This window comes from Nerophis ophidion, linkage group LG01, assembly GCF_033978795.1.
Source record: "Nerophis ophidion isolate RoL-2023_Sa linkage group LG01, RoL_Noph_v1.0, whole genome shotgun sequence".
Lineage (NCBI taxonomy): Eukaryota > Metazoa > Chordata > Actinopteri > Syngnathiformes > Syngnathidae > Nerophis > Nerophis ophidion.
The window spans coordinates 12,639,121-12,663,351 of NC_084611.1; the positions used below are offsets into that span (position 1 = coordinate 12,639,121).

General features: G+C 41.2%; 2 protein-coding genes across 2 annotated transcripts in view; one reads left to right on the forward strand and one right to left on the reverse strand.

Annotated features, from left to right (window-relative positions):
- Positions 1-1,988: 1,988 nt before the first annotated feature.
- On the forward strand, positions 1,989-14,875 carry ptgesl (prostaglandin E synthase 2-like). Its single transcript, XM_061896369.1, has 7 exons — positions 1,989-2,268; positions 7,248-7,436; positions 7,514-7,569; positions 12,047-12,199; positions 12,368-12,568; positions 12,649-12,766; positions 14,401-14,875. Exons 1-7 carry the CDS (start codon positions 2,032-2,034, stop codon positions 14,527-14,529), a joined length of 1,083 nt encoding a protein of 360 aa, XP_061752353.1. The 5' UTR covers positions 1,989-2,031; the 3' UTR covers positions 14,530-14,875.
- Positions 14,876-21,656: 6,781 nt separating this feature from the next.
- Positions 21,657-24,231, reverse strand: part of LOC133550225 (outer dense fiber protein 2-like) — a 28,562-nt gene continuing 25,987 nt past the window's right edge. The window contains exons 14-15 of the mRNA XM_061896380.1: positions 22,446-22,734; positions 21,657-22,378 (exon numbers count right to left, since the gene is read on the reverse strand). Coding sequence (XP_061752364.1) covers positions 22,229-22,378; positions 22,446-22,734 — 439 coding nt within the window. The 3' untranslated portion in view covers positions 21,657-22,228. The remainder of the gene's footprint in view (positions 22,379-22,445; positions 22,735-24,231) is intronic.

Genomic DNA, 24,231 nt, shown 5'->3' on the forward strand with positions numbered 1-24,231 from the left:
AATGCCTCTTTTCGGCCGTGGGGTTGAGGTGGACGGGGTTTGGTGATAGCGGGGGGTGTATATTGTAGCGTCCCGGAAGAGTTAGTGCTGCAAGGCGTTCTGGGTATTTGTTCTGTTGTGTTTATGTTGTGTTACGGTGCAGATGTTCTCCTGAAATGTGTCATTCTTGTTTGGTGTGGGTTCACAGTGTGGCGCATATTTATAACAGTGTGGCCACCCTCAGTGTGGCCTGTATGGCTGTTGACCAAGTATGCCTTGCATTCACTTGTGTGTGTGTATAAGCCGCATATATTATGTGACTGGGCCGGCACGCTGTTTGTATAGAGGAAAAGCGGACGTGGGGACAGGTTGTGGAAAACGCCATAGGCAGTGTCTTTAAAGTCCACCCCAAATAATGTTGTACGGGATGAAAATCGAGAGGGTTGGCAAGTAAGAGTGTTAGCGGTGAATGCGGTGTTACAGCGGCGGGCCAACTCTAATGTTAATTTGATATTGGCTCAAGGGCCAAGTGAAATTACACGGCGGGCCAAATTTGGCCCGCGGGCCAGAGTTTGACACCCATGTTGTTCTGTAACCCTGTACACTGTTTGTTTGTCTGATCTTGAACAGGTTTGTGCTGAAAACAAAGTTTCGTTGTACTTGTGCAATGACAATAAAGACCTATCCTATCCTATCCGATCCTATAATTTTTATTACAAGCAAATTGGGGTAATGGAAAGTTCTTTGCTTTTGCATTGACTTGACAATGTTATTAGAATATAATTCAAATAAATAAGATTTTCAGCTGCCTAACTTAAAATATTTTGTTTCACTTCTGATTAAATGCTAAATCAATAAAGTGTATGCTATATTATTTCTAACTACAGTTTTTATATTCACCTTAAACCATAGGTGTCAAACTCTGGCCCGCGGGCCAAATATGGCCCGCCGTGTAATTTCATTTGGCCCTTGAGGCATTATCAAATTAACATTAGAACTGGCCCGCCAGTGTTATACAGCGGTGCCGCTTTAAAACCGCATTCACCGATTTCCCGGGAGACTCTCGAATTTCAGTGCCCCTCCCGAAAATCTCCCGGTGCAACCATTCTCCCGAATTCCACCCGGACAACAATATTGGGGGAGTGCCTTAAATGCACTGCCTTTAACGTCCTCTACAACCTGTCGTCAAGTCTGTTTTCCCTCCTCACAAAACAGCGTGACGACCCGGTCATGTAATATATATGTGGCTTCTACACACATGTAAGTAAATTCAAGTCATACTTGATCAACAGCATACAGGTCACACTGAGGGTGGCCATATAAACAACTTTAACACTGCTACAAATATGCGCCACATTGTGAACCCACACCAAACAAGAATAACAAACACATTTTGGGACGACATCCGCACCGCAACACAACATAAACACAACATAAACACAACTGAACAAATACCCCAAAATCCCTTGCAGCACTAACTCTTCCGGACCGCTACAATATACACCCTACCAACAAACCCCGCCCGCCCACCTTAGCCCCGACATTAACTGAGCAGTAAAAAGGCCTGAATAGTTGATTTATTCATTGTCCTTTTATTTTCAAATATATTAGCCTGTGGAAAAAGTTAATGTTGATATTTGCCTCAGAAGGCTGCAAATACAAAAGAGGCATTCATTTTTTATTTAAATTTGATTTGATATGCCATTGATATTTTTTAATTATCACTGTTATTATTATTTGAAACTCAATTTTGCATGTCACTATGAAGTTATATAAGCCTTGCTTGTTCAATATTTATTGCAAAACTTGTTTGGGTCCCTATTAAAAGGTTAATTTGTTCAACTTTGGCCCGCGGCTTTGTTCAGTTTTAAATTTTGGCCCACTCTGTATTTGACTTTGACACCCCTGCCTTAAACACAACCATTAAACATAAATGCATAGCCCGTGACGTCACGAGTAGGCGGTGCTTATCCTGGCCGACCACAGACAGGGTAAAGTGTGCCGCGCGCAGCCTCTCGCGCAAAGCATTGTGGGAATTTACGTAAACCCAAGATGGCGGCGGTCCGCGGCAGGTCTCTCCTTAAGGTCGGCCGGACAGTGCTGGACAGTCAGCCCGGCACCGTCACCTCCCTCTACCGGAGAGCCTATGGTACCGGGGCCCGGTTCGGACTGCGCGTAGGCGGCAGCAGGGCTCTGGGCTGCGCCTTCCTGCTCGGCGGCGGCCTGGGTCTCTACCACACCGCCAAGTTCTACTGGGTCCAACAGCACCTGGCCCAGGACCACTGCAAAGTGAGCATGAAAGGAAATATTCATGTCGACATTTATCACGTTTTTGCCAGAGACTGTCTCAACCTGCACGCTTCCATACTCACACACTTCACCTATGCTAACTAGGTAAGCTAATTAACATCCATGCTAACAGGAGTTTAGCCCGAAAACTGAAATTAAAAAATGACTATTGTGTATTTTAAAAGCTTGCATTCTTCAAGTACTAAAATATGAGCTAACATCAGCATGCATCAAGCACCAAATTATGACTTGAGGTGTATACTCATACCAGTGACGTGCGGTGAGGTTCATGGCTGGTGAGGCACTGACTTCATCCCAGTCAGATGTATAAACATGAACCCTAAAAAGTATCTTATTCACCATTTGATTGTTAACGGGTTATGTTTAAAAGCTCATATCAGCATTCTTTACACATACAAACTAGAGATGCGCGGATAGGCAATTATATCATCCGCAACCGCATCATCAAAGTCGTCATCCACCCGCCGTTCACCCGAACCAACATTTTATCTGAATCGCAACCGCCCGCTGAAATACATCAGTGGTCGGCCACCTTTACCTTTCACAGAGTTATTTAAACCCGTTTCACAGAGTAATGAAGACAATGGGAGCCGCTAACGGTCTTGCGAATATCCAATGCCGTGCTGTGAAGCCATTGCCTTTGACACCTTTAACAGCATGTACAAAGCGATTGTTAGTCCGGCAACATGTTGTGTGCAGCTCCCGCAATCACACGTACAAGATTGAAAGGCATACTGGGTGATACAGAGTACACTGATGGTTGCGATATTAACAACTTTAACACTTACTAATATAGATAGATAGATAGATAGATAGTACTTTATTGATTCCTTCAGGAGATTTCCTTCAGGAAAATTTAAATTCCAGCAGCAGTGTACAGAGTTGAGGTCAATTTAAAGAAAAAAGTAAAAAGTAAATAATGGGGGTTTAAATGGAAACAAAATAGAGAAATATTACAAAAAGAATAAAAACAATGGGAATAACAATATAACAGTAAAATAAGAATATAACAAGACAAAGTAGGCAGTAGTGACCATGTTATGAAAACGTATTGCACTGTTAATGTTTTGCATCCCCTGTCATCCTAATACCCCCCGTCCCCCGTCCCAGAGAGGAGTTGTACAGTCTAATGGCGTGTGGGACAAAGGAGTTCTTGAGTCTATTAGTCCTGCACTTGGGATGAAGCCACTCTGTGAAGCCACACCAAACAAGATTGACAAACACATTTCGGGAGAACATCCGCTCAGTAACACAACATAAACGCAACACAAAAAATACCCAGAATCCTTTGTATCCCTGACAAATCCTGAGGGGGGGTGTATAAAATAGTCAGGAAGTTTCATGAATACAAAGGATTCTGGGTATATTGTATTGCGTTTATGTTGTGTTACCGTGAGAATGTTTTCCCGAAATGTGTTTGTCAATCTTGTTTGGTGTGGCTTCACAGCGTGGCGCACATTACTAAGAGTGTTAAAATTGTTTATATCACAACCATCAGTGTACTCTGTGTCACCCAGTATGCCTTGCTGTCGTTTGCGTGTTGCTGCAGAAGCCACACACAATATGTTGCTGGACTGACAAGCAGATCGTACATGTTGTAGAAGGCGACAAAGCCAATGGCTTCATAGCACGCCCTAATACTTATTAACTGGGTGACTGCCGGCAGTCTTTCTAGAGAATATTAGCGTCTCCTATTGTCTTCTTTGCTTTGTGACACGGGTCCTAAATGGCTCTTTGAATGGTAAAGGATACCGATCCCAGGACCATGTATATCAAATATTTCCGGATGGTTCAACCGCTACCCGCCCGAATCTAATTAAAATCTATTTTTTCGTCATGTCACCAGCCCGACCCGCGGATTGAGACCGCAAACCACGCATCTCTAATACAAATTGTAGCACACAAAAAAGGACATTTAAAGGCCTACTTAAATGAGATTTTTACTTATTTAAACGGGGATAGCTAGTCCATTCTATGTGTCATACTTGACCATTCCGCGATAATTCTATGTGTCATACGTGATCATTTCACGATATTGCCATATTTTAGCTGAAAAGATTTAGTAGAGAACATCGACGGTAAAGTTCGCCACTTTTGGTGCTGATAAAAAAGCCTCTCCTTTACCGGAAGTCGCAGACAATGACGTCACAAGGGTGAGGGGTCCTCACATTGTTTTTAATGGGAGCCTCCAGCAGCAAGAGCTATCCGGACAGAGAAAACGACAATTTCCCCGTTATTTTGAGCGAGGATGAAAGAGTCATGGATGATGATATTGATAGCGAAGGACTGCAAAAAAAAATAAAATAAAAAGCGACGACTCCGGGCGGCGGCAGTGTGAGCGTTTCAGATGTAATTAGACACATTAACTAGGATAATTCTGGAAGATCCCTTATCTGCTTATTGTTTTAATAGTGTTTTAGTGAGATTGTAAATGCATACCTCGCGGTCGGATGGCTGCGGTGAACACACCAGTGTCTTAGAGAGAAGCCGAGGAGCCAAGCTCACAGCTGCCTTTTAAACAGCTACTGCAGGAGGACGAAAAATCCAATGATGTCTCCGGCAAGATATATATCACAATTTTCCCATCCAAAAACATGCTGGTTGACGTAGAGAAACATGTTCGCTTGACCGCTCTGTGTTAAAAACAAAGAAACACCGACTGTGTCTCGGTGCTAAAGACAGCTGCAATACACCGCTTTCCTCCAACAGCATTGTTCTTTTTAGTCTCCGTTATTAATTGAACAAATTGCAAAAGATTCAGCAACACAGATGTCCAAATTACTGTGTAATTATGCGATGAAAAGAGGCGACTTTTAGCCGTAACTGGTGCTGAGTTAATATTTCCTGACAGTCCGTGACGTCATGCGCAAACGTCATAATTCTGCGACGTTTTCAACAAGAAACTTGAGGGAAATTTAAGATTGCAATTTAGTAAACTAAACCGGCCGTATTGGCATGTGTTGCAATGTTAATATTTCATCATTGATATATAAACTATCAGACTGCGTGGTCGGTAGTAGTGGTTTTCAGTAGGCCTTTAATTAAAAAAAAAACGTTATTATGGTCTTACCTTTACTTATAAATGAAGTCCATGCGCCGTTCCTTCTGAACAAAAGTATCAATAACTTTGTAGAAGTCTCTGGCGTTGGTCTTCCTTTGATTATTACCTCCTGCTTCAATTGAAAGTCCTGTTTAGAAAACTGTTTTATTTTAGATATGTAATCATCCATGTTAAAGGCCTACTGACACCCACTACTACCGACCACGCAGTCTGATAGTTTATATATCAATGATGAAATATTAACATTGTCACACATGCCAATACGATCTTTTTAGTTTACTAAATTGCAATTTTAAATTTCCTGCGAGTTTTTTGTTGAAAACAGCGCGAAATGATGACGCGTACGCATGACGTCAAGGACTGTAAGGAAATATTAGCTCAGCACCAGTTACGGCTAAAAGTCGTCTCTGTTCATGGCGTAATTACACAATATTTTGGGCATCTGTGTTGCTGAATTTTTTGCAATTTGTTCATATAATAATGGAGACTATAAAGAACAATACTGTTGGTGGATTGCAGCTGTCTTTAGCACCGAGACACAGCCGGTGTTTCTTTGTTTTTAACACAGAGCGGTCAAGCGAACATTTTTTCTCTACGTCAACCAGCATGTTTTTGGATGGGGAAATTGTGATACATATCTTACCGGAGACATCAATGGAATATTCGTCGTCCAGCAGCAGCTGTCATGTCCAAAAAGGCAGCTGTGAGCTTGGCTCCTCGGCTTCTCTCTGAGACACTGCGTGTTCACTGCAGCCACCCGACCTCAAGGTATGTCTTTACAATCTTTAAAATCTCACTTAAACACTATTAAAACAAGAAGCAGATAAGGGATCTTCCAGAATTATCCTAGTAAATATGTCTAAAAACATCTGAATCGCTCACAATGCCATCACCTTTTTTTTTTTTTACTTTTTTTTTTTCTAGTCCTTCGCTATCAATATTCTCAGCCACAAATCTTTCATCCTCGCTCCAATTAATGGGGAAATTGTCGTTTTCTCGGTCCATATAGCTCTTTTTGTTGGAGGCTCCCATTATAAACAATGTGAGGAGCCCTCACACCGGTGACGTCATCGTCTGCTACTTCCGGTAAAGGCAAGGCTTTTTTATTAGCGACCAAAAGTTGCGAACTATATCGTCAATGTTCTCTACTAAATTCTTCCAGCAGAAATATGGCAATATCGCGAAATGATCAAGTATGACACATAGAATGGACCTGCTATCCCTGTTTAAATAAGAAAATCTCATTTCAGTAGGCCTTTAAAGAAAATAGCTTTAAAAAGTTAGCATGCTAACATTAGCATGCATCAAGTACCAAAATGACTAAGGTGTATACTTACAAAGTTAGCCTAAAAAAGCTAACATGCTAATGTTAGCATGCATCAAGAATCAAAATATGGGGGACGGGGGGGGGGGTTGTTGCTAGCGCGTGTATAATATAGCCAAGAGTCATGGATACATTGCATTCTGGGTAAGTGTTATGTTGCGTTTATAATGTGTTACAGAGCCAATGTTCTCTAGAAATTTATTTGGTGTGGGTTCACAGAGTGTGGCGCATATTATTAAGAGTGTTAAAGTTGTTTTATATCACAACCATTAGTGTGATCTGTATGGCTGTGGAACAAGACCCCTGGTTTACACACAGTAAGAGCAAAAAAAAAACTCCTCTGCCATTTTGAAAATGACGGCAGGGGAAGCGTCACCCGTGACGTTACGAATTTGACCCGGCGGTTAAAGCAAGCATGCGCTTATTTGTTTGGGGAGCGAGTTTTACCCGACAGTAATTCAAGGCAGGCGGCTATTCAAGGAAATATGGTACTTTAAAAATTCAACATTTCCTGGTAGGATTGTTACTGGTGGAAGTACTGTTATTCTAATACAAACCTGATTCCTGTTCCAGGTGTCAGACCGAGGCTTGAGGCTGACTCTGTACCAGTACAAGACCTGCCCCTTCTGCAGCAAAGTGCGAGCCTTCCTGGACTACCATGGTCTGGCCTACGACATCGTGGAGGTCAACCCCGTCATGCGCCAAGAGATCAAGTGGTCCGCCTACAGAAAAGTGCCCATCCTGATGGTGGACAAGGACCAGGTAGGACGCCCTAAAGTCTTTCTTGCAGTTCTGAGTACTTGACTTCGTGTTTTCTTTCCTTTCTTTTTAATCTGCAGCAACTGAACGACTCGACCGTCATCATCAGCTCCCTCAAGTCCTACTTAGTCAGCAAGTAAGTCAGCAGAATTAGCTCAAGAAAAACTAGCATGCTAACCGTACCAAGCTAACAATAGCAGGCTTACAGTTAGCATCAGTGAAATATCAAAATATATGCAACTGGGGTTTATAGCTGTTAAATTAGCTTAAAAAACTGACATTCTAATGTCAGCCTGTTGATGGTAACATGTGTCGAGTACCAACATATATTACTCTGAGGTGTCTACTTGAAGATTTGGTTTAAAATTTTAGCATACATTAAGTAAGAATATGTTTACCTTTTTAAATTTGCCTGTAAAAAAAAAAATCTGGTATACCAATGTTGCAAGTACCTAAATATGACTGAGGTATATACTCAAAAAATTAGCTTAAAAAAATCTAGCATGCTAACATGTATCAAGTACTAAAATGGGACTGAGGTGTATACTTAAATAGCTTTAAAAAGCTAGCATGCTAAAATTAACATGCATTTAGTACCAATATATTGGCTGAGGTGTATACCTTTTTAAATTTGTTTTTAATAAAAAGCTAGCCTACTAATGTTACAAGTACCAAAATATGACCAAGGTATATACTTACAAAATTAGCTTTAAAAAAAGCTAGCATGCTAACGCTAACATATCTCAAGTACTAAAATATGACTGAGGTGTATACTTAAAAAAAAAACTAGCATACTAACATAAGCATTCATCAAGTACCAAAATATGACTAAGGTCCATCTTTAAAAAACAGGCATGCTACCATTAGCATGCATTAAGTACCAATATATGACTGAAGTGTATACCTTTAAATTTGTCTTTAAAAAAAGTCACCATAGCAATGTTACAAGTAACAAAATATAACTGAGGTATATACTTATAAAATTAGATTTTAAAAAGCTAGCATGCTAACACTAACATGCGTAAAGTACCAAAATATGACTAAGGTGTATCTTAAAAAATGTGCCTAAAAATAGCTAGCACGCTTCAAATACTAAAATATGAGTGAGGCATATACTTTATTAATTAGCTTTAAACAAAGCTAGCATGCCAATACTAATATGCATCATGTACTAAAATAGGACAGAGTTGTATACGTAAAAAGGTAACATGCAAACATTAGCATCCATTAAGCACCAAAATATGACTGAGGTGTACACTTACAAAATTAGCCTTAAAAAGCTAAAATGCTAACATTAGCATGCATCAAGTACAAAAATATGACTGAGGTGTATACTTACAAAATTAGCCTATAAGAGCTAACATGCTAACATTAGCATGCATCAGGTACAAAAATATGACTGAGGTGTATACTTTCAAAGTTAGCCTAAAAAAGCTAATATGCTAACGTTAGCATGCATCAAGTACCAAAATATGACTGAGGTGTATACTTACAAAATTAGCCTATAAAAGCTAACATGCTAACATTAGGATGCATCAAGTACCAAAATATGACTGAGGTGTATACCTACAAAATTAGCCTAAAAAAGCTCGTATACTAACGTTAGCATGCATCAAGTACCAAAATATGATTGAGGCGTTCACTTACAAAATTAGCCTAAAAAGCTAACATGCTACGTTAGCATGCATCAAGTACAAAAATATGACTGAGGTGTATACTTGCAAAGTTAGCCTGAAAAAGCTAACATGCTAATGTTAGCATGCATGAAGTACAAAAATATGACTGATGTGTTTACTTACAAAGTTAGCCTAAAAAAGGTAACACGCTAACATTAGCATGCATCAAGTACCAAAATATGACTGTGTATACTTACAAAGTTAGCCTAAAAAGCTAGCATGCTAATGTTAGCATGCATCAAGTACCAAAATATGACTGAGGTGTATACCTACAAAATTAGCCTAAAAAAGCTAGTATACTATCGTTAGCATGCATCAAGTACAAAAATATGACTGAGGTGTTCACTTATAAAATTAGCCTAAAAAGCTAGCATGCTAATGTTAGCATGCATCAAGTACCAAACTATGACTGAGGTGTATACTTACAAAGTTAGCCTAAAAAGCTAGCATGCTAATGTTAGCATGCATCAAGTACCAAAATATGACTGAGTGTATACTTACAAAGTTTTCCTAAAAAAGCTAGCATGCTAACGTTAGTATGCATCAAGTACAGTACTATGACTGAGGTGTATACTTACAAAGTTAGCCTTAAAAAGATAACATGCATCAAGTACAAAAATATGACGGAGGTGTATACTTACAAAGTTAGCCTGAAAAAGCTAACATGCTAACGTTAGCATGCATCAAGTACCAAAATATGACTGAGGTGTATACCTACAAAATTAGCCTAAAAAAGCTAGTATACTAACGTTAGCATGCATCAAGTACAAAAATATGACTGAGGTGTTCACTTACAAAATTAGCCTAAAAAGCTAGCATGCTAACGTTAGCATGCATCAAGTACAAAAATTTGACTGAGGTGTATACTTACAAAGTTAGCCTGAAAAATCTAACATGCTAATATTAGCATGCATCAAGTACAAAAATATGACAGGTGTATACTTACAAAGTTAGCCTGAAAAAGCTAACATGCTAACATTAGCATGCATCAAGTACAAAAATGACTGAGGTGTATACTTACAAACTTAGCCTGAAAAAGCTAAAATGCTAATGTTAGCATGCATGAAGTACAAAAATATGACTGTTTACTTACAAAGTTAGCCTAAAAAAGCTAACACGCTAATGTTAGCATGCATCAAGTACCAAAATATGACTGAGGTGTATACTTACAAAATTTGCCTAAAAAAGCTAGCATACTAACGTTAGCATGCATCAAGTACCAAAATATGACTGAGTTGTTTACTTACAAAATTTGCCTAAAAAGCTAGCATGCTAACATTAGCATGCATCAAGTACCAAAATATGACTGAGTTGTTTACTTACAAAATTTGCCTAAAAAGCTAGCATGCTAACATTAGCATGCATCAAGTACCAAAATATGACTGAGGTGTATACTTACAAAGTTAGCCTGAAAAAGCTAACATGCTAAGGTTAGCATGCATGAAGTACAAAAATGACTGATGTGTTTACTTACAAAGTTAGCCTAAAAAAGGTAACACGCTAACATTAGCATGCATCAAGTACAGTACTATGACGATGTATACTTAGAAAGATAGCCTAAAAAAGCTAGCATGCATCAAGTACAAAAATATGACTGAGGTGTATACTTACAAAGTTAGCTTGAAAAAGCTAACATGCTAATGTTAGCATGCATCAAGTACAAAAATATGACAGGTGTATACTTACAAAGTTAGCCTGAAAAAGCTAACATGCTAACGTTAGCATGCATCAAGTACAAAAATATGACTGAGGTGTATACTTACAAACTTAGCCTGAAAAAGCTAAAATGCTAATGTTAGCATGCATGAAGTACAAAAATATGACTGTTTACTTACAAAGTTAGCCTAATAAAGCTAACACGCTAATGTTAGCATGCATCAAGTACCAAAATATGACTGAGGTGTATACTTACAAAATTTGCCTAAAAAAGCTAGCATGCTAACGTTAGCATGCATCAAGTACCAAAATATGACTGAGTTGTTTACTTACAAAATTTGCCTAAAAAGCTAGCATGCTAACATTAGCATGCATCAAGTACAAAAATATGACTGAGGTGTTTACTTACAAAGTTAGCCTGAAAAAGCTAACATGCTAAGGTTAGCATGCATGAAGTACAAAAATGACTGATGTGTTTACTTACAAAGTTAACCTAAAAAAGGTAACACGCTAACATTAGCATGCATCAAGTACAGTACTATGACGATGTATACTTAGAAAGATAGCCTAAAAAAGCTAGCATGCATCAAGTACAAAAATATGACTGAGGTGTATACTTACAAAGTTAGCTTGAAAAAGCTAACATGCTAATGTTAGCATGCATCAAGTACAAAAATATGACAGGTGTATACTTACAAAGTTAGCCTGAAAAAGCTAACATGCTAACGTTAGCATGCATCAAGTACAAAAATATGACTGAGGTGTATACTTACAAACTTAGCCTGAAAAAGCTAAAATGCTAATGTTAGCATGCATGAAGTACAAAAATATGACTGAGGTGTATACTTACAAAATTTGCCTAAAAAAGCTAGCATGCTAACGTTAGCATGCATCAAGTACCAAAATATGACTGAGTTGTTTACTTACAAAATTTGCCTAAAAAGCTAGCATGCTAACATTAGCATGCGTCAAGTACAAAAATATGACTGAGGTGTTTACTTACAAAGTTAGCCTGAAAAAGCTAACATGCTAAGGTTAGCATGCATGAAGTACAAAAATGACTGATGTGTTTACTTACAAAGTTAACCTAAAAAAGGTAACACGCTAACATTAGCATGCATCAAGTACAGTACTATGACGATGTATACTTAGAAAGTTAGCCTAAAAAAGCTAGCAGGCTAACGTAACAATGCATTAAGTACAAAAACATGACTGAGTTGTATACTTAAAAAATCAGTCTAAAAAAGGTTGTCTTTAAAAAAAAACAATGCTAACTTGCAGGGAGAAGAAGATGTCCGACATCCTCAGCTGTTACCCCGAGATGAAGTCGGTGAACGAGCGCGGCAAGGCGGTGACGGAGTACAACAACAAGTACTGGCTCATGCTGAGCGAGGCCGACACCGCGCTGCTCTACCCTGAGAAAGGCATGCAGAAGTAAGTTTGCATCATTGCAGTCAAGTTGCAGAGTAGCACTCCCACCTAGTGGACGCCCGTGTAACTGCACCACATTCAGCCTGGTCAACACACAGCAGCAAATGGAATAAAGCTGACCGTGTTAGCTGGCTAGCGTTGTGACCGCCGGTCCTGGTTGGGTGTGGTCAGGGAGGAGATGAAGTGGCGTCAGTGGGCCGACGACTGGCTGGTGCACCTCATCTCCCCCAACGTGTACCGGACCACCGGCGAGGCGCTGGCGTCCTTCGACTACATCGTGCGCGAGGGCAAGTTCGGCTCCTTGGAAGGCTTCTTCGCAAAGTACGTGGGCGCGGCGGCCATGTTCGTCATCGCCAAGAGGCTGAAAAGTCGGTGAGTGCGCGTGAACGGTTGAAACGTCTCGGGTTCTGGAGGGTGTTTGGTCTCACGCCTTGCTCGGCCCCGACTCGCAGGCACAACCTGCAGGACGACGTGCGGCAGGACCTCTACAAGGCCGTCAACGACTGGGTGGCGGCCGTCGGCAAGAAGAGGAAGTTCATGGGCGGCGATCGTCCCAACCTGGCCGACCTGGTGCGGAAACACGACCCCTTATTGTTAGCGCTATAGGCGGATATACAGTGGGGCAAAAAAGTATTTAGTCAGCCACCGATTGTGCAAGTTCTCCCACTTAAAATGATGACAGAGGTCTGTAATTTTCATCATAGGTACACTTCAACTGTGAGAGACAGATTGTGAAAAAAAATACAGGAATTCACATTGTAGGAATTTTAAATAATTTATTTGCAAGTTATGCTGGAAAATAAGTATTTGTTCACCCATTCATAGCTCTCACTGATGGAAGGAGGTTTTGGCTCAAAATCTCACAATACATGGCCCCATTCATTCTTTCCTTAACACGGATCAATCGTCCTGTCCCCTTAGCAGAAAAACAGCCCCAAAGCATGATGTTTCCACCCTCATGCTTCACAGTAGGTATGGTGTTCTTGGGATGCAACTCAGTATTCTTCCTCCAAACACAACGAGTTGAGTTTATACCAAAAAGTTCTATTTTGGTTTCATCTGACCACATGACACTCTCCCAATCCTCTGCTGTATCATCCATGTATCCATTTTGGTATAAACTCAACTCGTCGTGTTTGGAGAAATAAGCTCAATCCATCAAAGACCAAGGAGCTGGTCATTGACTTTGGGAGGTCGAGTCCACGGTCACAACCTATTGTGAGGTACAGACCGTGGACTCATTCAAGTACCTCGGGGTTTGGGTGGACAATAAGCTGGACTGGACTGTTATCACGGACCATCAGTACAAGAAAGGACAGAGCAGGCTGTACTTCCTCAGGAGACTGCACTCCTTTAACATTTGTAAAAAAAACTCCTGTGGTTGTATTACCAGTCTGTGGTTGCCAGTGTTCTGTTCTACATGGTAGTGTGCTGGGGGGGGCAGTACATCTAAGAAGGACAGCTCCAGACTTGAGAAACTGATCAGGTGGGCCGGTTCTACAATGGGATGACAGGGGATGCAAAACAATAACAGTGCAATATGTTTTCATAACATGGTCACTACTGCCTACTTTGTCTTGTTATATTCTTATTTTACTGTTATATTTTTATTCCCATTGTTGCTTTTTAGTTTTTATTATTGTAATATTTCTCTATTTTGTTTCCATTTAAACCCCCATTATTTACTTTTTACTTTTATTTAGATTGATCTCAACTCTGTACACTGCTGCTGGAATTTTAATTTTCCTGAAGGAATCAATAAAGTACTATCCATCTATCTATCTAAGAATACTGAGTTGCATCCCAAGAACACCACACCTACTGTGAATCATGGGGGTGGAAACATCATGCTTTGGGGCTGTTTTTCTGCTAAGGGGACAGGACGATTGATCCGTGTTAAGGAAAAGGATGTATCGTGAGATTTTGAGCCAAAACCTTCCATCAGTGAGAGCTTTGAATGGTTGACCTAATACTTATTTTCCACCATAATTTACAAATAAATTGTTTAAAATTCCTACAATGTGAATTTCTGGATTTTTTTTCCACATTCTGTCTCTCACAGTTGAAGTGTACCTATGATGAAAATTACAGACCTCTGTCATCATTTTAAGTGGGAGAACTTGCACAACCGGTGGCTGACTAAATACTTTTTTGCCCCACTGAAAACCGAACACGTCTTCTCCGTCTGCCCCCCCCCCTGGTAGGCGGTGTTTGGCGTTCTCCGGGTGATGGAGGGCCTCCAGGCCTTTGACGACATGATGTCCAACACCAAGGTGAAGAACTGGTACCGGCGCGTGGAGACGGCCACACGGGACCACCAAGGACCTCAATGAGGAAGGAAGCAATCTGCGCTTTGGAGACTTTAGGACTCAATACTGACCTACTGGCCTCAGGAGGAATTGCAGTGGCATGAAAGAATATTGTGACTCATCAGTGATGCGATTCTACTGCAATATTTAGCTTTGACGTTTCAATACTGTAAAAAAAACAACTTCCGTTTCCACCCCGAGAACGAGTCCAGGAAACGTGTTGACTTGTCCGTGCTGAGCTGGTAAAGACGATACGGGTGATTACTTCCATTTTACATCGCACCGCCATCACCGGTACAAATGGACTCGGAATGCAAGGTGACTCTTGTGCACCGTTGTAAATAAAAATAAAGACAGCATCCTGTTTTGAGTTTTTTTTTTTTTCTGTATTGTGAAAATAAAACAGCCTTTTAAGTCCTCTTAAAGGCCTACTGAAATGAGATTTTCTTATTTAAACGGGGATAGCAGGTCCATTCTATGTGTCATACTTGATCATTTCACGATATTGGCATTATTTTGCTGATAGGATTTAGTAGAGAACATCGACGATAAAGTTTGCAACTTTTGGTCGCTAATAAAAAAAAAAGCCCTGCCTTTACCGGAAGTAGCAGACGAGATGCGCGTGAGGTCACGGGTTGTAAGGCTCGTCACATCCTCACATCGTTTACAATCATAGCCACCAGCAGCGAGAGCTATTCGGACCGAGAAAGCGACAATTTCCCCATTAATTGGAGCGAGGATGAATGATTTGTGGATGAGGAAATTTAGAGTGAAGGACTAGGAAAAAAAAGGCGATTGCAGTGGGAGCGATTCACATGCTATTAGACACATTTACTAGGATAATTCTGGAAAATCTCTTATCTGCCTATTGTGTTGCTAGTGTTTTAGTGAGATTAAATAGTACCTGAAAGTCGAAGGGGTGTGGCCACGGGTCTGTTGACCCAGTGACTCTGAGGGAAGTCACGCAGCTGCAGCAGGACGGAAGATCCGCTGATGTCTCCGGTAAGAGCCGACTTATTACCACAATTTTCACACCGGGAACTGTCGGTTGACATGTGGTCGAGATCCATGTTCGCTTGACTGCTCTGACCCTTAGTAAATTTTCAGCTTTGGGAATTTTAAACAAGGAAACACCGGCTGTGTTTCTGTGGCTAAAAGCTAAAAGCTTCCCACCTCCATCTTTCTACTTTGACTTCATTATTAATTGAAAAAAATGGCAAAAGATTCAGCAACACAGATGTCCAGAATACTGTGTAATTATGCGATTAAAGCAGACTACTTATAGCTTGGATCGGGCTGGAAAATGTCTGCTACAACCCGAGACGTCAAACCGCAACGTTTTCAACACGACACTTCGCGGGAAATTTAAAATTGCAATTAAGTAAACTAAAAAGGCCGTGTTGGCATGTGTTGCAATGTTAATATTTCATCATTGATATATAAACTATCAGACTGCGTGGTCGGTAGTAGTGGCTTTCAGTAGGCCTTTAAATTTATTTGATCAAGTATTTAAGGCAGGTATTTAACAAGCTTTACAGGGAAATAATTTATTTTTAATGCTAACATTGCTAGCATACAATAGTCTTTCCATCGCATTTTGCATATAAATAGTCTTATTTATGAGCGGAAACCACTTCGATCTAATCAACGGAAGAGTCGTTGCTGTGGAAACTTAAAGTCAACCTGAATTTTCTTGAGTATATTTTTAACCCTTGAGTTTTGCAGTTCCACAATACAGCCGAGGACACTTGGGTGTGAGATGTTTATGAGCGGCAACCCCCAAAATCTAACAAACATCAGGGTTGCCATGGAAACTTGAGTCAAATGGGACAAAATGACAAACCCTCTTCTCAGGAGATTGTTTAACTCTCGAGGCGTTTTAGACTCCCACAGTACAGCCTGGGACGGAAAATATTGAGCGGCAACCCCCACAATCTAAACATCAGAGGAGCCGTTGCCATGGAAATCTCAGACCAACGGGAAAAATGAAAACCGTCTTTTGAGGACGATACTTTTAACTCTTGAGAAGTTTTAGAATCCCACAAAACAGGCTTGGACACTAGGGTGCGTGGTGTTTATGAGCGGAAACCGGCGCAATCTGATCAACATCAGAGGAGTGGTTGCCGTAGAATACCTGAGTCAACTGGACAAATGAAAAACCCTTTTCCCGAGGAGATTACTTTTTTAACTCTCGAGGCGTTTTAGACTCCCACAATACAGCGTAGGACACTAGGGTGCAAAATGTTTATGAGTGGCAACCCTCACAAGCTAATAAACGAGAAGCCGTTGCCATGGAAATCTGAGTCAAATGAGAAAAATGAAAACTCCTCCTCTTTTTGAGGATACTTTTAACTCTTGAGAAGTTTAGAATCCAACAATACAGCCTAGGACACTTTGGTGCGAGATGTTTATGAGCGGCAACCCGTACAATCTAACCAACATCAGAGGAGCTGTTGCCATGGAAACCTGAGTCAAATGGGACAAATGGCAAACCCTCTTCCGCAGGACCTTATTTTTTTAACTCTCGAGGAGTTTTAGAGTCCCAAAATACAGCCTAGGACACTAGGGTGCAAAATGTTGATGAGCGGCAACCCCCACAATCTAAACGTCAAGGGAGCCGTTGCCGTGGAAACCTGAGTCAAACGAGACAAATTAAAACCTTCTTTTTGAGGAGGGTACTTTCAACTTGAGGAGTTTTAGAATCCAACAATACAGGGTGTGAAATGTTTATGAGCGGCAAGCCCTGCAATCTAATCAACATCATTGCTCAAAAAATAATAATGAATCAAAATCAATGTTATGAATTTTTGACATATTCAAGGCCACTTTGAAATATTTTTCGGGGACAATATTGCATATTTTGTAGTTTTGCCATTAAAAACGTGTTTCTTTAATAAAAAAGGGCGTAAAACAAAATCTAAAATGTGACCAAGAGATCTGAAGTTGATGTACAGATTTCAGTATTGAAAGAAAATATACGCAAAAAAAATCTGCATGCCTTTTTTTTTTTTAACACTTTAATGAGTGGGACCTTTTTGGATATTTTATGTATTAATTTTTTTAAACTGTCATTGCTTGAAAAAGATAATAATACATTTTTGACATATTTAAGGCTCCAATCATTGCACATCAAATATTCAATCAATCAATCAATCAATGTTTACTTATATAGCCCTAAATCAGTAGTGTCTCAAAGGGCTGCACAAACCACTACGACATCCTCGGTAGGCCCACATAAGGGCAAGGAAAACTCACACCCAGTGGGACGTCGGTGACAATAATGACTATGAGAACATGATACTGTGATACTGATGATACTGATGACTATGAGAACATATGAGAACATGATACTGTGAAAGATCAATCCATAATGGATCCAACACAGTCGCGAGAGTCCAGTCCAAAGCGGATCCAACACAGCAGCGAGAGTCCCGTTCACAGCGGAGCCAGCAGGAAACCGTCCCAAGCGGAGGCGGATCAGCATCGCAGAGATGTCCCCAGCGGATACACAGGCAAGCAGTACATGGCCACCGGATCGGACCGGACCCCCTCCACAAGGGAGAGTGGGACATAGAAGAAAAAGAAAAGAAACGGCAGATCAACTGGTCTAAAAAGGGAGTCTATTTAAAGGCTAGAGTATACAAATGAGTTTTAAGGTGAGACTTAAATGCTTCTACTGAGGTGGCATCTCAAACTGTTACCGGGAGGGCATTCCAGAGTACTGGAGCCCGAAATGAAAAAGCTCTATAGCCCGCAGACTTTTTTTGGGCTTTGGGAATCACTAACAAGCCGGAGTCCTTTGAACGCAGATTTCTTGCCGGGACATATGGTACAATACAATCGGCAAGATAGGATGGAGCTAGACCGTGTAGTATTTTATACGTAAGTAGTAAAACCTTAAAGTCACATCTTAAGTGCACAGGAAGCCAGTGCAGGTGAGCCAGTACAGGCGTAATGTGATCAAACTTTCTTGTTCTTGTCAAAAGTCTAGCAGCCGCATTTTGTACCAACTGTAATCTTTTAATGCTAGACATGGGGAGACCCGAAAATAATACGTTACAGTAGTCGAGGCGAGACGTAACAAACTCATGGATAATGATCTCAGCGTCTTTAGTGGACAGAATGGAGCGAATTTTAGCGATATTACGGAGATGAAAGAAGGCCGTTTTAGTAACGCTTTTAATGTGTGCCTCAAAGGAGAGAGTTGGGTCGAAGATAATACCCAGATTCTTTACCGTGTCGCCTTGTTTAATTGTTTGGTTGTCAAATGTTAGAGTTGTATTATTAAATAGAGTTCGGTGTCTAGCAGGACCGATAATCAGCATTTCCGTTTTTTTGGCGTTGAGTTGCAAAAAGTTAGCGGACATCCATTGTTTAATTTCATTAAGACACGCCTCCAACTGACTACAATCCGGCGTGTTGGTCAGCTTTAGGGGCATGTAGAGTTGGGTGTCATCAGCATAACAGTGAAAGCTAATACCGTATTTGCGTATGATGTCACCTAGCGGCAGCATGTAGATGCTGAAGAGTGCAGGGCCAAGGACCGAACCCTGGGGAACTCCACACGTTACCTTAACGTAGTCCGAGGTCACATTGTTATGGGAGACACACTGCATCCTATCAGTAAGATAAGAGTTAAACCAAGACAGGGCTAAGTCTGACATACCAATTCGTGTTTTGATACGTTCTAATAAAATATTACACTTTAAAATATTTTTTGGGGGTGGGGGAATATTGCATATTTTATATTTTTGCCATGATTGTTTTCTTTAACAACAACAAAAAAACAATCAAAAATCTAAAATGATCATTGACGGATAGATCCGAAGTTGATCTACACATTTCAGTGTTTAAAGTAAAAAAAAAATTACTATTTTTAACAATTTAATAAGTTTTGTTTTTTTTAAACTGTCATTGCTTAAAATGATAACGAAATGGGCAAAAAAAAAAAAACTTATAATAGACAGATAGCTCTAACGTTGATCTAGAGATTTAAGCGTTGAAAGTAAATAATATTAAAATATATTGGTGACATTTTTATGACCGAGACCCTAAAACAACAGTATAATGTATTGGTTTTAAATAATAACAAATATCAAAATGGCCGCCGCATGCTATGAATAAATGTCGAGATGGGAATAAAACTAAATCTAATTAAGTAAAAGTACTAAAAGTATGTTGTGTTCTTAACTATTTACTCTTACGCCTCCCCAGGAAAAAAAATTCTCTTGGGTCCCTGAGAATTTTAGTGTGATTTAAAAAAAAAAAAAAGTGTTCAACTGTCATTGTTCAGAAAATTAATAATTAATTAAAATCAACATTGCTATGAATTATTGACATAATTAAAGCTCCAATTACTTCACATCTAATATTCCACTTTGAACATTTTTTGGGGTGGAAATTTTGCATATTTGTGTGTGTTCGTCGTTAAAAACAAAACAAAAAACAGGGTTTTCATTAACAAAAAAACAATCAAAAATTATCATTGATGGATAGATCTGAAGTGTATCTACACATTTTAGTGTTGAAAGTAAAAACAAAAAAATCTGAATTAACTATTTTTAACACTTTATTAAGTGGGACCCTTTTGGGTCCCTGACAATTTCAGTGTTTTTTTTTAAAAACTGTTATTGCTTAAAATGATAACGAAAAGAGCATAAAAACCTGTATAATCGACAGATAGCTCTAAGGTTGATCTAGAGATTTAAGCGTTGAAAGTGAATAATACTGTATTAATATCTATATTTTTAAAGGCCTACTGAAATGAGATTTCCTTGTTTAAACAGGGATAGCAGGTCCATTCTATGTGTCATACTTGATCATTTCGCGACATTGCCATATTTTTGCTGAAAGGATTTAGTAGAGAACATCGACGATAAAGTTTGCTACTTTTGGTCGCTAATAAAAAAGCCTTGCCTGTACCGGAAGTAGAAGACGATGTGCGCGTGACATCACCGGTTGTAGGGCTCCTCACATCCTCACATTGTTTACAATCATAGCCCCCAGGAGCAAGTGCAATTCGGACCGAGAAAGCGACGTGTTCCCCATTAAATTTAGAGAGAATGAAAGATTCGTGGATGAGGAAAGTTAGAGTGAAGCACTAAAAAAAAAAAGAAGGGGGCAGTGGGAGCGTTTCAGATGTAATTAGACACATTTACTAGGATAATTCTGGAAAATACCTTATCTGCTTATTGTTTTAATATTATTTTAGTGAGATTATAAAGTCATACGTGAAAGTGGGATTGCTGAGGTAAATGCCAGTGTCGCTGAGAGAAGCCGAGGAGCCAAGATCACAGCTGCCTTTTTGAGCTGCAGGATGAGGTCGCATAATCCACGTAAGAGCCGACTTAATATCACAATTTTCCCATCCAAAAACTTGCTGGTTGACGTAGAGAAACACGTTCGCTTGACCGCTCTGTGTTAAAGCTTCACAACAAACAAAGAAACACCGGCTGTGTTTCGGTGCTAAAGGCAGCTGCAATCCACCAACAGCATTCTTAATTATAGTCTCCATTATTAATTGAACAAATTGCAAAAGATTCAGCAACACGGATGTCCAAATTACTGTGTAATTATGCGATGAAAAGAGACGACTTTTAGCCGTAAGTGGTGCTGGGCTAATATGTCCCCTCCAACCAATAACGTCACAAACACGCGTCATCATAGTGAAGTGAAGTGAATTATATTTATATAGCGCTTTTTCTCTAGTAACTCAAAGCGCTTTACATAGTGAAACCCAATATCTAATTTTTACATTTAAACTAGTGTGGGTGGCACTGGGAGCAGGTGGGTAAAGTGTCTTGCCCAAGGACACAACGGCAGGGACTAGCATGGCAGAAGCGGGGATCGAACCTGCAACCCTCAAGTTGCTGGCACGGCCGCTCAACCAACCGAGCTATAATGCCCGTATAGGCCTGTAATATTTTTATAACCGAGATGCCTGCGGGTCCCCGGGACCCTAAAGGTAAAAAAAAACAATCTATATAATGTATTGGTTTTAAATAATGACAAATATCTCAACATTTATTCATGCTATGAATAAATGTCGAGATGGGAATAAAACTCAATGTAATTAAGTAAAAGTACTAAAAGTATGTTGTGTTCCTAATTATTTACTCTTAGGCCAGGAAAAAAAAAAAAAGTTGCACCTACAAATGGTACAATTTGTCAATAAAATTGCTCTACGTACACTTCTGCACATACGTGCCAACCTTGAGACCTCCGAAACTGCATACTGCCTAACAATAAATCCACATAAGAAACCAAGAACTCGCCCTCGATCATTCTACGGTTATAACGTCATTGGGCGGACACACTCTCAGACACGTCACTCAGGTCCTCATGGAGCTGGAGGGGGCGTGGCATCCAGCTCCGCCTGAATTTCGGGAGAAAATTTGTCCCGGGAGGTTTTCGGGAGAGGCGCTGAATTTCGGGAGTCTCCCGGAAAATCCGGGAAGGTTGGCAAGTATGCCTCTGCATAGTATCTGATTTAAGGTTAAAGACAAGAACACAGCAGTTTTTCTTCATCTTATTTTATAGCGGCATGTCCCCCCCCCCCCCCACTATTTGAAAGGCCTCGTTACTCCGCCGAATGATCACCATCACTAACATTCATGCAACTTAAAGCGTCAGGTTGAAATAGTTTGAGTGACTTTGAACATCTTGATGAGATCCGTGATCATGACAAATAATATTTGTGTTTTACTTTGTAGGACGGTGCCTGTCAGCTGGACGACAGCAAGGACTCTCCAAAGACGTTCCCGTAAGAGGTTTTGAGGAACTGCACGTAGTTCTGCAGACTGCGGTTGGTGGAGTCGGACTGTTCCAGGCGCTCCTTCAGGTTCTTCAGCTGGTTCTGGAAGCGTCGTTCCATCTGAAGCGCAAAGCAGGAAGTCAGGCGGTCACGTGATCCTTCCGTCCTCCCCCGGATAAGACACTACCTCCTCCTTGCTGCGATGAAGCTGACTCAGCTCCGCCTCGGCTCGGCCCAGCTGGCCCTGCAGGTCCAGAGCCTTGGATTGGGAAAGCCTCTCCTTGACCAGGACTCGGTGCACGCTGTCGTCCACCTGCTGCCGGGCGTCGTCCAGGGCCTGCTGGAGCTGCCGGCTCAGGACGCCGCACTCGCGCACCTTGACCTCCAGCTGCTGCTCCACGCCCAGCAGGCTGGCCTCCTTCAGGCTGAGGGCCTGACGCACCTGCTGGCTCTCCTGCTGCACCTCCTCCAGCTTCCTGCATGTCACATGACACCAGGAAGTACAGGCAGGTGACACCATTAGCCGTCATGTGACCTCAAGAGGGGAGGTAGTAGCTAGTCACATGACCTACAGGTGAGGAAGGAAGGAAGAAAGGAAGGAAGGACAGTCACATGACCTACAAGTGAGGAAGGAACAAAGGAGACAGTCAGATGACCTACAGGTGAGGAAGGAAGGAAGGAAGGACACAGTCACATGACCTACAGGTGAGGAAGGAAGGAGACAGTCACATGACCTACAGGTGAGGAAGGAAGGAAGGACACAGTCACATGACCTACAGGTGAGGAAGGAAGGAGACAGTCACATGACCTACAGGTGAGGAAGGAAGGAGACAGTCACATGACCTACAGGTGAGGAAGGAAGGAGACAGTCACATGACCTACAGGTGAGGAAGGAAGGAAGGAGACAGTCACATGACCTCCAGGTGAGGAAGGAAGGAGACAGTCACATGACCTCCAGGTGAGGAAGGAAGGAAGGAGACAGTCACATGACCTCCAGGTGAGGAAGGAAGGAGACAGTCACATGACCTACAGGTGAGGAAGGAAGGAGACAGTCACATGACCTACAGGTGAGGAAGGAAGGAAGGACACAGTCACATGACCTACAGGTGAGGAAGGAACAAAGGAGACAGTCACATGACCTACAGGTGAGGAAGGAAGGAGACAGTCACATGACCTACAGGTGAGGAAGGAAGGAGACAGTCACATGACCTACAGGTGAGGAAGGAAAGAAGGAGACAGTCACATGACCTACAGGTGAGGAAGGAGACAGTCACATGACCTCCAGGTGAGGAAGGAAGGAGACAGTCACATGACCTACAGGTGAGGAAGGAACAAAGGAGACAGTCACATGACCTACAGGTGAGGAAGGAAGGAAGGAGGGAGACAGTCACACGACCTACAGGTGAGGAAGGAAGGAAGGAAGGAGACAGTCACATGACCTACAGGTGAGGAAGGAAGGAGACAGTCATATGACCTACAGGTGAGGAAGGAAGGAAGGAGACAGTCATATGACCTACAGGTGAGGAAGGAAGGAGACAGTCATATGACCTCCAGGTGAGGAAGGAAGGAGACAGTCACATAACCTACAGGTGAGGAAGGCAGGAAGGAAACAGACACATGACCTACAGGTGAGGAAGGAAGGAAGGAGACAGTCACATGACCTACAGGTGAGGAAAGATGGAAGGAGACAAGTCACATGACCTACAGGTGAGGAAGGAAGGAAGGAAGGAGACAGTCACATGATCTACAGGTGAGGAAGGAAGGAGACAGTCACATGACCTACAGGTGAGGAAGGAAGGAGACAGTCACATGACCTACAGGTGAGGAAGGAAGGAGACAGTCACATGACCTCCAGGTGAGGAAGGAAGGAGACAGTCACATGACCTCCAGGTGAGGAACGAAGGAGACAGTCACATGACCTACAGGTGAGGAAGGAAGGAAGGAGACAGTCACATGACCTACAGGTGAAGAAG